At 40.9% G+C, this 13,386-nt stretch overlaps 2 protein-coding genes across 11 annotated transcripts in view; one reads left to right on the plus strand and one right to left on the minus strand.

The window, feature by feature from the left end:
• ENO4 (enolase 4) overlaps nt 1-13,386 on the plus strand; it is a 33,522-nt gene that overhangs the window by 15,066 nt on the left and 5,070 nt on the right. For 2 of the 6 annotated variants that reach the window (XM_031597419.2, XM_090145555.1), the window contains exons 13-14: nt 2,178-2,374; nt 2,500-2,682. In XM_031597419.2, coding sequence (XP_031453279.2) covers nt 2,178-2,348 — 171 coding nt within the window. In that variant the 3' untranslated portion in view covers nt 2,349-2,374; nt 2,500-2,682. Of the gene's footprint in view, nt 1-26; nt 2,155-2,177; nt 2,375-2,499; nt 2,683-13,386 lie in introns of those variants that run through there. The other 4 variants (XM_090145554.1, XM_090145556.1, XM_031597418.2 and 1 more) reach the window with 3 other exon arrangements.
• SHTN1 (shootin 1) overlaps nt 2,825-13,386 on the minus strand; it is an 80,245-nt gene continuing 69,683 nt past the window's right edge. For all 5 annotated transcript variants that reach the window (XM_090145553.1, XM_090145550.1, XM_031597415.2 and 2 more), the window contains 3 exons: nt 13,037-13,157; nt 12,628-12,811; nt 2,825-4,844 (listed from right to left, as the gene is read on the minus strand). In XM_090145553.1, coding sequence (XP_090001679.1) covers nt 4,634-4,844; nt 12,628-12,811; nt 13,037-13,157 — 516 coding nt within the window. In that variant the 3' untranslated portion in view covers nt 2,825-4,633. The remainder of the gene's footprint in view (nt 4,845-12,627; nt 12,812-13,036; nt 13,158-13,386) is intronic.

A 13,386-nucleotide genomic window follows, 5' to 3' on the forward strand; every position in this document is an offset into this window, starting at 1 on the left:
GAGCTTCTTTCTTACTTTGTTTTCAGCTTGCAATGAATACGGGAACAAAGATTGGAGGGAGAATGATTGAAACCGCACCGCAGGAGGGAAGTGAAATCAAAAGACTATAAATAAGTGCTGACAAAAAAAAACCTAGGATAGCACTTGCCACAATGTATATTGTTGTCCTAATGGATTATCTGTTTACTGAATGTTAAAATAGACCCCTTCTTGAGGAGTAGCCTACATTAAGCCTTTTTCCAGAATTAATTGGTAGGAGTCTTGAAGCCCACAGTGCAAAAGGAACAAAGCAAAAACCAAGCATATAAGGCTCCGAAGAGCTGCCAAAATGGAATTTTAGGCCAAATACCCCACACTTTTCTTAAGTCCCTAAATATATATTCCTAGCAAAACTTCATTTCACCAGCCTTTTGTGTGCTATATGTACAGCAAAATGTGTTTGGAAAGCTACGATTGCATGAATAAGTACTAAATAAACCCCCAAAAAATCCAAGTTGAGGATGCACATTCAGCCTTAGCCTCTTGTATGCATCTGCCCACATTTCGTAATCTACATTTCTTTTTACACCATTTTATACAGTTAAATACTTAACTGTTCATTAGAGCCATTTCTCACTTGCTCAGGTATTAATCAAGACAGGATAAAGGCATACAGTCTTGGGGGTGGGAGGGCAGAGACAAGGGGAGGCAGAAAGGAAGAAAAGAGTTTGCATGGATTTATTATAGCTAAGTGAAGGAAAATGAAAGAGAACTAAGTCATCTGATCTTGTTTCTATTATTATTATTGTTTTCTTTATGTTCTATATATGGAATAGCAATGTTTGACAAGCAAAAAAAGGTATTTTTAAAGAAATTACTGAAAATATTTCAAGTTTGGGACATCTTTCACTTGCTCACATATAGTCATCATAAAAAAAAACAGAAATATACACAGATTTGTTTTGATGAGTTCCACAGAATGTTTTCAAAATCAAGTCATAATAATTACTAAGAATGATGACCTTTCACTGCCTTAGCAATATTAATATATTCCCTATTCAAATGGATATAGTCTAAACAAAAGAGCTTGAGTTTGACATATTTAAAATTGTATCTCATGAAATGAAATAGCAACAATTCCTGAAGCTGTTAATCATTTGGCAGAAATGAAATCCAGTAATTAAATCAACAGCAGGGAAATACTGAGATAGCATGTCTGAGCTGCATACCAAACTCTTCATTTGGCTGGGCTGCAAGCTACAAAATACACTGGAGGGCTGAGCATGGAGGTCTCTGTAAATGGTTTGTGGATGAAAGGTGACATTGACCCATCAGGAGTCCCCCCCAGGACTGACTGAACTGGGCACACAGCTGGGCCCAGCAGCACTGCAGCTACAGGGAGCCAGGCTCTGCCTGCTATCTTCCCCTCTCGCTGTCAGGTTCTGGGATTGCACAGAACTCTCCATCTATTGCAGCCCCAATGCTGATACTGCATTTCAGCCCCCAGGTACATCTGAAAGGCAGACGAGAACTGCTCATAAGATGAAATCACAGATTGGTCAACCCTTTGCTAGAAACTCACAGAGATGTGCCAGTGAATGGGCAGGCTTTGTATGCATGGCAAAAAAAATAATAATCTGTAACGAATGTGATGTGATTGAGGAAAAACAGCAGTAAGGAGAGAGGTTAAGTGTCAGAAGCAACATCTGAACCTGGGCTTATATGAAGTTGGTAGAGACTGGGGTTGAGGAGGAAGGAGGCACAGGCAGATAGTGGGAACTTTTACAAGAACATCAGTGCAGAGGAAGATGGATGTTCAAAGAAAGGGCAGCAAGAGCAAGGGTAGTAAGCAGCAGGTAAGGTGGTATGTGAAGAAGGAAAAGCAATAAACATCCCAGCTCAGGCTGCTGTGAATCATGGAAGGGTTTGAGGTGAAAGGGACCCAACAGCTCATCCAGTTCCAGCCCTGCTGTGGGCCCAGACACCTCCATCTTTCTGCTCCACGTCCTAACCCTGTAACCAAAGTGCAGGAGCTCTGCTCCTTTGGTTCTTAAGACCAAACCCTTAATAATGTTTGAAGACTGATGTAAGCGTTATCTGGAAGTTTGAAAAGAAAATCTGATTGCATCAGAAAACATTTCAAGAAACCAGATTTCAGCAAAGATAAGAACAGGCTTCTTTATTCTCTTCTACTGCAGGGTACGATGAAAATTTTGAATTTACCGATTTTGCTGAAGAATTACAGCCAGAAAAACAACAGCATGAAGTCCTTCCTCCCCCACAGCTGGAATCAGTGCCTTCACAGCTCTCTGTGCCAGCCCTGCAGGGTCACAACGTGCCTGCTCAGCTCCTGGAGAGCAGCACACTGACCTAGGTCGCCCAAAATAACTGTCAGGTAAATTTCTAAAAACTATTTTTGGTAAGGAACCCATACACTGACTGTTCTTTAATCCATTTATTTTCCAGCACCTCAGCTAAAATTTTTTAAAAGCATTCAAATATTCATTTCTCTTTCCCCAGGAGACCATTGCTTTCAGCTGAACCCAAGTTAACTGAACACTGACTGCAGTTTGAAAACACCGCAAAATTCTATGCTGTATTTACAAACTGACAAAACAAGTACCTCTGTGTTAACTTCAAAACTAAATGTTTGTTTTGAGAAAGATCTCTCTCCACACAAAGAGCAAGCTATTGACAAACAGTAAAAAAAAAAAAAAAAAAAGAATTTACAAAAAACAAAGGCCTTGACTGTTATGCTGCTCCTTCCCCCCCCCCCACACCCCTCAATGCTGCTCTTAGATCTGGCCTACAAGGGAAATGTTGCTCCAGTTCTAGCGAGCTATCAATACAAGTACATCAGTGCAAACTCCAAATGTAGGGCACAAAGCTGTAATGTGCATCACTAGGAAGCTCACTTCAGATTGAAGCAAGGAATAACAAGTCAACTTCACAAGGTCTGGGAAACTTGTCAGTAGTCTTTTTAATAAGCAACAGTGAAAAGATAAATAATTTATCTTGTAGGTAACGAAGAGTTCACATAAAAGAAGTATTTTTTTTTTAACTTCTGTTTTTTTTTTAAATTTGAAAATTTGAACATATATAATACAGCAGTAATAATTCAAGGAAAAATACACATATAAAACATTGCATTTTGTATTCAGTGTAACAGATACGTAAGTGAAAAATTAACCACCAAAACCACCACTACCCTCCAGAAAGCAAAGTATCAAATAAGAAGAGACAAATTTCCCCAGGTTTAGGAATTAAACACAGTTCAGTAATTAGATCAAATCCAAGATTATCTTAGCAAACATGCAAAAACACCAGAAAAGATGTGAAACCACCACACTCGCTACTATCACTTTATTTGGAGAAAAAGCACCAGACAGTTGCATGCAGAGCCAAACTAACAAACTCAGAACAGTCATCCTTCAATATTATCACTGTTTCAAATCATTAAATAAAAAATAACCCAAGTGCAGTCAGGTACGTGACCACGCCATTTCAGTTACACCGATCTTCCTTAGGTTTGCATTTGTTCCCTGATTACATTTGTTTGTTCTTTATAACAGAATGAGATACCCTGTTGGATTTAAAAAGAAGCTACAGTGGAATGTGAACTGGCAGTGCAGCAAATCCACTATGCACCAATCTGCCTATTTTCATAGGAAATAAGGGAGCTGTGTTACCAAATACAGAAATCTAAAGTGTTACCTAAAAGAAAACTTAATGCCCCCGCTCTGTACTAGGATCAAAGCAAAGGATTCTTTGTTGATGCTACTGGGTTTCACCTGGGAGTTCTCTAAATGCTGACTCCAAATGACCTGCAATCCTAGAATGGCTGAATCCCAAATGTAGGAATTCCGAGAAGCCCACCATAACTCATTCTTGCAGCAGCACACGCAGACTTCAGCTACATCTGTACCAAACTGCTACATAAGGCTGAAAGAGAAACCAGGAGATAAATCCTCATTTGAAGAGGTGTTAATCCAGAAGAGAGCACCGCTCTCTATCCACAGACTTCTGGCACTATCATTACCAGAAGGCATGGTACCAAAACTGCACGCTGTGCTGCCTCCATCTCCAGGTTTGCTGTCTGCTGGGGAAACTAGAACAGAAGTGTTACGTTTTGTGCTTTCAGTGTCATCCAAATGGCCTGCATGGAGGCAGCTGTGAGCAGATCTACAAAACTTTTTTTTCAAGTAGATATCAAAATATTTTTAAAGCAACGTGTCTAAAAATTGTTTTGTTTTGTTTTTTTCATTATCAAAATACCCCCATACTAAAGCTGAGGTGAGTGCAATCACCCGCTCTGTCCCAAACTCAACAGGGACACAAGGGGCTTCTGGACCTTTAACAGAGCAGCTTCTCAATAAAGGAATAATTGAAAAAGCCTTTTCAAATGCAGTTTAAAGAAAAGTAAGGTAACTGTCCATATCTAAGGAAATATTAACCATACCTGCAAAACTAAAAAGGGAAAGGGATTTTGAGTGATATGTAATTATTTAACACTAAAGCACGTAACAAAACTGCATACAAAAGACCATTTCAATTTGTATTACTGAAAACTGTTTGGAATACAGACTGTAGCCCCCAGTACCACACCTAAGCAATCGACACGACTCCCAAAAGTTACAGCCTTTCAGAATGGGGATTAACAGTTAGAACTGTCTGTCTCTCTTATTTTCTCAACATTACTTTCTTTATGCAGCGACTTGCTTTTTTCTTCCTTTGTTTTGTTCTGATTCAGTGTGTTTGCAGTCATCTGATCTCCACTGGTGGACACGGGATCTAACACTACAACAGATTCTGTCTCTTTCTCACTAGTAGAAGCTTTTCTTGAAAATTCCATATGACTCGGTGATCTAAAGGGAAAAGGATAGAGATATGAATACAGATAACAACGCATATATTTAAGAAAACCACAGAAAAACATGTATGTTATTGCCAGTATTTGTGACCAGGACAGGTCTACTAGGCTGATAAACAGATTTACAGATTACAGCTCTTACATACAGATAGCAGTGCACAAAATGCAACAGTCACACTACCCTTCCTGAATCGTTTGTTACATAAGTGAAGTCAGATACTTCACTACAAAAATGAATTTACAGAGTATCATTTTCAAGATAAATTTAACAATTTATTTTCTCTCTGATCATCTCTGAGCTGAATTTAGGATCCCCTTGTCCAACACAGCAGCTGGACCTAGAGAAAATGCTACCTGTTCCTGTCTTCTGTAGCCCAAAATGTGGCTGCTTCTTCCATCTGCATCCCAGGGCTTTCACTATACTACAACTGACTGCACACCAAAAGCTAAGGGAAGCAAAACCAGATTTTCTACTGTGGTTCAGCACCAACAGGCTGGGAGGGAGTACAAGTGAGATCTGAAAATTCACCCAATGGGTTTGTTGAAATTCAGAGCAGTGTTAGACCTGTGTTCCCTGCTTTAGAAATGGAACTGTGCCTTGACTGCTTGCAGTGCAGATTCTTGCAGACGAAAATCCCTCAGAGCAAGTAGAGAGCAAGGAAAGGTCAGAGTCACCAGGATTATACACTGAGGCTGGCTTAAACACTAACGGCACTCGTCCACATTCAAAAGCTCTGTCTTATTGCTGAGAGCATGCAGGTAAATCCTTAGATTAGCTAACGTGCACCAGAATAGAACAAGGCCAACAAGAGGACAGCATGACCCGAACACGTGACAGGTGGGGATATTTCCTATGCCATCCTCAGGCTGCCCCGAGAGCTGCCTTGCTCTGCAGGCAGACAGCTCACGTGCACGGGCTCCTACACCAGCCCTCCAGAGCAGCTGGATCTAATTCCTGTGGATATATAACCAGACATGCTCAGAGAGAGGTTCTTAAGGCTACACATCTGTATGCAGCACATCTTCACATAGGGCCCTACGCCACAGGGTGAATACAGTACGGATGACTACATAGCTACAAACACCAAATTGGACAGAAAACCTTAGCAGAAGAAGGCCCTGTGTGCACTGCATCCATTTCCTAGTCTAGAGCCACTTTTTTTTTATATTCATGCTTACTCATAAGGAATGGTCTTCTGTACTGCAAAGGTAGCACATTCTATAAAGGAAAAAGTAGAACCTACTGGAGGCCAAAAAAGGAATTCATCTGGTGGATCCATCTGCTATGAACTGCCTTTATTTTGATAGTCTTTGTCCTACAGAAAATGACAGAGAAGACAGAGATCACCTGCTCCACAACCAGAGTGCTCAGCTGGCCATGGCTGGCTCCTACCTGAGCAGGAGAGTCAGTGTGCAGGTTAAAGACACTTAAATGTTCCCACAAACTGCAGCTGTCACACTCACCATTTCAGAGAGCATTAACTCAGGTCTCTACTGAAGCTCTGGATGTACTGAATGAAATTCCACGTTGAAGCCTTAATTACAAGAGTTGTCTCTAACACTAGAACTTTGGTATAAGTTAATTAATTCAGAAATTGGTGCTAATAGATGCAGTTTCAGACTCATTTGATTGCCATAGGAAGCTAGTGATATCATAAGGAAAATACTGTTTATTTTATGCAAAAGTTGCCAACCATTCCAGGAAATACATGGTAAAGTATTTTAAACATTACAGCAAATTAAAGTTTTTAAACCAGCGTAACCAGAAGAGGGTTATTTTTAAAAGTGCTACCTCTGAAAAGCTGATTGCCCAACACTATAAAAATGGTCAAAGCTATAAATGCCAAGTTCATTTCTATTTCACTTTGGAGGTAACTATCTTTCAAATCCCAACAGCTGGACTATTTAATACAATCTGGTGAATCAAAGTATAATTCTTCACTGGGCTCACAGTGGGGAGTCTGCATTAGTGTATGGCAGCATTCCAACAACTGATGCACGGCCAAACGCTCTGAAGTCTGTTTCATTTATAACAAAAATGGATAAAACTGCAATCATATTTACCACCTTCAAAGGTCAGAAAAACGAAAGATGTCGATATAAAGTACTTTAATGGAGAAAAGCAGTGATTAAACCAGAGTTTCAAGCATAAAAATAAGAATTACTATTCAGACCGTGTTGTACTAGCATCCCCTTCTTCAAATCCTTTACACTGCTGCAGCACCAGCCTGACAGTGCTGCTGTTAGAGCCGAGGTATTGTTGGAAATCATTAACCCTATTTATTAGGTATTTGTAGTTCCTGTTCAATAGTTGTCAAGAGCAGAATGCAAGCATAATAAAATTTCAGTGTAAGAATGAACATAATTTTGGTACCCTCTTTCAAAGAACAGTTTTTGCTATTACAAATAAAGCTTGGAAAAAGCAATTAGTATAGCTGTAGTTAGCCAGCTCTGAATGATGACAGATTTGTCCAGCCAAGGTAGCTCTGTCTGGCCCTATGCAAAGCTCTTCCCTCATTGAGATTGTTAGTATCACTATCAGGATTCTTGCTGTTTGTCCAACTACAGCTTTAAGTCAGAAATTGAGCTCCTAGTTCTATTATTCATACATAATTGTTCATAGGTCTGCATATATTTTTGTGACTCAATACATAAAATCTGTACTATCAAATCCTGATTTAAATGACAAATGCTTTTTAGATTAATGGTATGGGATACACAAAGTTCCTTGCAGCTTTAAGAAGGACTGCTTGCAATAGGAGATCAAAAGCAATAGAAGGGTTATAAGCAATGGATTATCAGTGAAGCAGTGCTGCTGGGCTTTTTGTAAATCATTTACAGTGAGAATACAAAAGGACAAACTAAGTATCAGACAGTCAATTAAGACGTGGATTTTCTTTGCTTCCTCCAGTTCAGATTATAATCTTACTATGATTTAACCTTCCTTGATGCTCTGTTCATGACATTATTGAAACATATTTCTATTAGAAACCAGGATGTTACATAAATATTGCAAAAAATTTTTGGAAGAAATCTTATCCCATTTTCTAACAATATGTAAAAGCAAAAGACTAACTGGACCATTCAAGCAAAATTCCTTTTTTTTTTTTTTTTTTTTTTAAACTCTGTTTAGAAAATACTGCCCCAAATCTACTCCAACAACGCCCACTGTACAAGCATGGGGAGCTGCATGCTGGTCTTCTGCCCAGAACCCAGGCTGGGGATCTCTGATAGAAAAGCCAGCATTAGCACAACACCAAATTAGCAGCCCTTGTCTCTCAGCAAGGTCCCTGCTCCGGAGCACTGAGACACCTGTAGCCCCTCTTCAAATAAAACTGCTCTTAAAGTCCAAATCAAACTCAACCAGTGCTACTCCCTGCTGCCCAAAAGCACTAAGCTAACCTGCCTTTTGCTCACCAACACTTAAATCCTTGATGAAGCTTAAAAATCGTGGTCATGGCTTCTCATTTCTGTAAATACCACCCATGTACTTCCCACCATTCCTGTTTTCCTTCAAGTCCCCAATACTGAAGACAACCATCACTCATGCAGTGGAGCTCATGCACTCACAGGGCGACAAAAAACAGTGACAAAACTCATCTCTATCAGCCTTTGGTTGAGTTCCAGAGAGCAGCATCCAGGCACTTCTCATTGCAATGTCCCCTCCATACTGCCACCCTCGGCGTCTGCCAGCTGAGACCTGGCTCACTTTTATCTTCCTCAAAACCTTCCTTGTTCACTAAATACTTCAGAATTTTTAACACAGCAACAGGTGGAACCAAAGGAACCAAACAGTTCCTTTGAAAGGAAGAAAGACACCAATTACAAGCTTGAAAAAGGCTTCAGTTAAATATTTGTCCAATGCAAGTTACAGGAGGTGAATACAGCGATGCAAGTCAATTAGTTTGCTGGCTCCTTCCTCTGCTGGTGTCTGCATTCTCCACTGCATTCTCCATTTCAGGAGTGTCTCTGCTACAATCAGCCAAGCAGAAGTGGTCGATGCAGCAGTGAGCAGAATGCAACTGCAGACTGACTGCTATGCAGGATCAAGTCACGGCAAAGCGTTCCCATTTTAGGCACCGCTTTGAAAACGCTCAAAAAAGATCAGCACATTAATTTCTATGAGGAACCTTCAAGAGCTTCTGCCTGCAGTGAGTTAGAGCACACAGTGTACAGTCTAAGAAAAACATGTGACAGTAGCTTTTAAAATAGTTAAAACTACGGAGACCTCAAACTCTCAGAACATCCCATCGCTTCCTTCATTTGTTGTTCAGACCAAATTGCCCATGCTCAAGCTGCCCTGGAAAACCTTTGTAGCTCTGCCTCACTGCGGCTGAGCCGCTTCCTGCAGAGCTGGTGGATGATTCAGGGGTACTAAGATTACAGCCAGAAGAAGGAGGACAAATCCTTTAATTGTATAAAATCATGAGATTAAGACTAACCCTCTCTGCAGTTCACTGTTAACAGAGGTCTGTGCTGCCCAGAAACAAAATGTTTACCAAATTCTGGGGGGAGGAACAGGAAAAAAAAACCAAACGGGGCAGAGCCAGACACACCTTTCCCTTCTGTGTCTCTGCACCGCAGGGAGTCACAAAACACACTGCACTCCCAAGAGAGCCACATTTTCACCTACTGTCTTCTAAGCAATTGTCACAGAATTACACCCATGCTGGGTTAAACATCTGGGAAATGATTTCCAGAGGAAGTTACCTGAATACCAAGATAAATTCTCAGTCCCTCTATAGGACACATTATTTACATCTCCCCTCACCACCAACTCAGCTAAACTTCACACATTCCAAACCATCTGCTTCAAGGCAGCACACCTCTGTTCTGGCAATTTCCTGTTCTGAAATTACCCCAAACCTTCTGGTTCATACCCTACATTTTCCTTCTGAATTAATCGAGTTATCATCAATTACTCTGAATACCAGGAAATGTTGGAGCAAACCACACTGGCTTACATTACAGCCTCTTTCCTCTATCCCTCTTTTGGCAACCAGTCTGCGGCCCACCTGATTCTGCTGGGGGTGATGCTTGGGAAACACTGAGCTGTAGCAATAACCACATTATGAATGGAATCCTGCTTGAAACAAAGACTGCAATCTCACTGGCTCATCAGCATTTAGGTTGTCACTGAGTCGGTGCTGGTGTGGGAACCAGGACTTCACTCAACGAGCCAACTTCTGTCATTGTTGTTCACAGACATTTTCCAACATGCATCCTTCTTACTCCATGAGAACAGGTGCACTTAGTGTGAATAAAGAAAGATGCACAGGGCTGGCAGCATTTAAATATCTCTAAGTATTACCCTGCCTCTTTCAGACCACAAGTCTTAGTACAGGGACAGCACAGCAAAGAAGAACACCTCACGCATGACTATCTGCAGGGTTTTCTGTAAGAAGCTGCACATTAAAATCTAGCTGGAAAAAAAAAAAAAAGAGTTAAGTAGTGCTCTGGAAGAGACACCTGGGGATTATGAGACATGCAATCCTCTGCCGTGCTATAAAAGGTTCCCTCGGCTGCTGCAAACAGCTGAGGGAGGTCACACCTTTGTCAGATTTCAAGGAATCGCAAATGATGAGACAGCTGCAACGTTTTACCTCAGGTATGAATAAGGAGAAGTGCCACAATAAGTCTTTTGTGTGTCTTTGTCAGGAAGGGTTCCTGGTGAAAGCCGCACGCGGTTTGTTTAGTTAACGCAGACCGCTTTAGGAAACAGCAGTGCAGCAGGGAGAAACAGTCTGTGCTTTGCACCCCTGTCCTCACAGTACCCTTCAGGGGTTATGCACTGAACTAGCTCTTGTGCAGTCCCTGGGCGAGCCACTAAAGGCTGCATCACATCTCTGACTTCGCTTCACCCTTCAGTGAACCCAGGGATCTGGTTCATGCACTGAAACCATTGCAGGGTGAACATCTGAGCACAGCAAAAGGGGACAACAGGGAGATTCCCTTCAGAAAAGCACTGTGGTCCAAACTAAACTGCCTGTACAGATGTGCCCAGGGAAGCCTAGAACACTGCAACACTGCCTGCATACAGATCTAAGCTGTCAGATGTGTACGACAAATGAACTTCCTTCTGATATCTGCTTCAAATAAGCCCCGTCTCACAGCAGCACTGCACTCCCTGCAGCGTGGAGGCTGCCTCTACTCACTTTTGCTACAAGCAGCACCCAGGAGGCAAAGAAAAGTAACTGCACTTCAGCAGCACCTTGGCTGCTTCCACTCCTCCCTGCCAGCCCAGCAGAAGGACAGTGGTGCCCGGGGGTGCCCAGGCACCTTCCCTCTCCCAGTGGAAAACCACCCTCAGTGCTGAGCCTTTCCAGGTTTATGCTGGTGACTGGGCGCAAAGAAGCCCTGCAGCACTGAGGAATCCGGCCCATCACGTTTGTTTTAATGCTTTAAACAGATAAATTAAAATGAAATGTGTCTTTTAGGATGTCACTGAATAGGCAAGCTGAGAAATAAATTGAGCTTCCCGTATGCATTTATAACACATAACAACTGTGACTGTCAACACAAGATCCTTTTCACTGTCAATTCACCACGCATTCTACAAGACCTTGGGGCCTGCAATTATTTCATTTCCTTTCTTGCAAATGCAATTTCCACTTAGTTTGGTGGAATAAAAGGTAGACAAAAGGTGGTGGGAGTTGCTGTGTTTTTTGATAAAGGTTATCTGCTCAAAACTGTAGAAATCCACAAACTACAAACACAGGATTTTTCAGGAACAACTTCACCTTTTCTGTCAGGGTGAACCATTCTGGCAGTCCAGGAAAATGCAACAGCATTATTCACATCCAATTACCTGTTGAACAAATCTTCATCTTTCTGATTAAATTAAAATGAAGATCATCTTTCTTCTAAGAATACTTTAATGAAATAAAATGGGAAAAATACACAAGTGGAAAAAGGGGTCTGCTTTTAAAACTCAGTATAAATTAAATAAAACTGAAGGGCACAGAAAGGAAATTGGGCTCTTCACCATTCAAAAATAAATGATAAAAGTACCTGCAGGAGAATGAAGTAAATATCAGATCACAAAAATAGATAGGAGGAGGATGCCCAAACAAGTGCACAGTCCAGCTTCACAAGGAGCGTGGTACTGCTACAAAGCCAATCCTCCAGCAGATCTGTCTGAAATAAATACTTCTGAAGCAGGTTTAACTCCTTGATACCAAACTGACACTTTGGATTTTCAATCCATTGTGATAAAAGATCCCTCTCTGTCTGTGCAAATACAATACTAACTGCTTTTTTTAATTATTCCTCTGAAGAACCTTAATCTTGAGTCACAATTTTTATCAAAAAATGTATAAGAGTAATAGCCTGCCTTCATTTCATTACAACAGAAATCACCCAGCACAACTGCATACAGACCAGTATGACTTCTATGACTCTATCTGAAAATATTGTTATACTGAAAATACTGAGCTAAAACGATCTTAAAAAATAAAATAAAATAAAGGGTTACCTATGTAACTAAATGTGCTCTTCAGGATATGGAAATGCCCTCAACTTTGCTAATCCTCCAAAAATCTTCAGTGGTAGAGAAGAACTTTTTTTTTTTTTAAACAACATCACAGATTCTACAGGAAAAGAGCTTTACTGCAGGAAATTCAACTGTCACCACATGAAAATGAATTATTTGAAGAGTCACTGGCAAACAGCTGCAGATACTACATTTATCCTGATCAGCAACACTGAAGTGAAACCACTTTCAAAGTGCATCAGCTGAAAAGATCTGAAAGCTATCCAGAAAACCATATTTTACTTACTGTAACATAGCTTTGGAATCTGTGACACCTTTCAGCTGGTTGGAAACAGGACCTGAATCGGATACTTTGGAACTGAATTCTGTCTCCAAATCTTTCTTCTTCGATGCTGTTTGTACACCACTGGCTTCTGAACCTAACACAGGCAGAGATTTGGATTCTGATGTGGCCAAGATTCCAGTGGGATCTAAAACCCAAAGAAAGTTTAAAGCTTATGTTAGCCAAGTTGACAGGTCTAGAGACAAAGCATAAGAAGAACTCAAATCACCTGCAGAAATCAAAATGGAATTTTAAAGAGCAATTTTAAAGACATAATGACTGAAACAGCAATGGTGTGGAAGAGAAAGTAAATCTTCAAGAGTGTCTCAATGCAGGGGCAGGAAGAGGTCTATGAAGGAGTCAGGGCACTTACTGCCACTGTCCTGGTCAGTAGTCACTTTCCGACGTCGCAGAACTCGTTCTAGCTCTGTTTCACCACTGTCTGTTTCGAGGGACTTCAGGCTTCGGGAACTAGTGGATTTGTTCAGTGTTTCCTAAAGCAAGAAACAGGCACACAAAGCTCTCTGAGTATACAACAAACCGTGCCACACCTCCCAGATGTGCTATGTGACAACCTTCTAAGCTTTTGGAAGACAAGTGCAGTTCTAAATCAATGAAAAAACTCTCCCTACAGCTGAAGAGAGAGCACCTAAACCTTATCTATTGATTAACCATACTTGCCTACCTTTGAGGGTTGATATCAGGCTTAAGAAACAACGCTGT

This window comes from Phasianus colchicus, chromosome 8 (assembly GCF_987193195.1).
Source record: "Phasianus colchicus chromosome 8, bPhaCol1.hap1.1, whole genome shotgun sequence".
In the NCBI taxonomy this organism is placed as follows: domain Eukaryota; kingdom Metazoa; phylum Chordata; class Aves; order Galliformes; family Phasianidae; genus Phasianus; species Phasianus colchicus.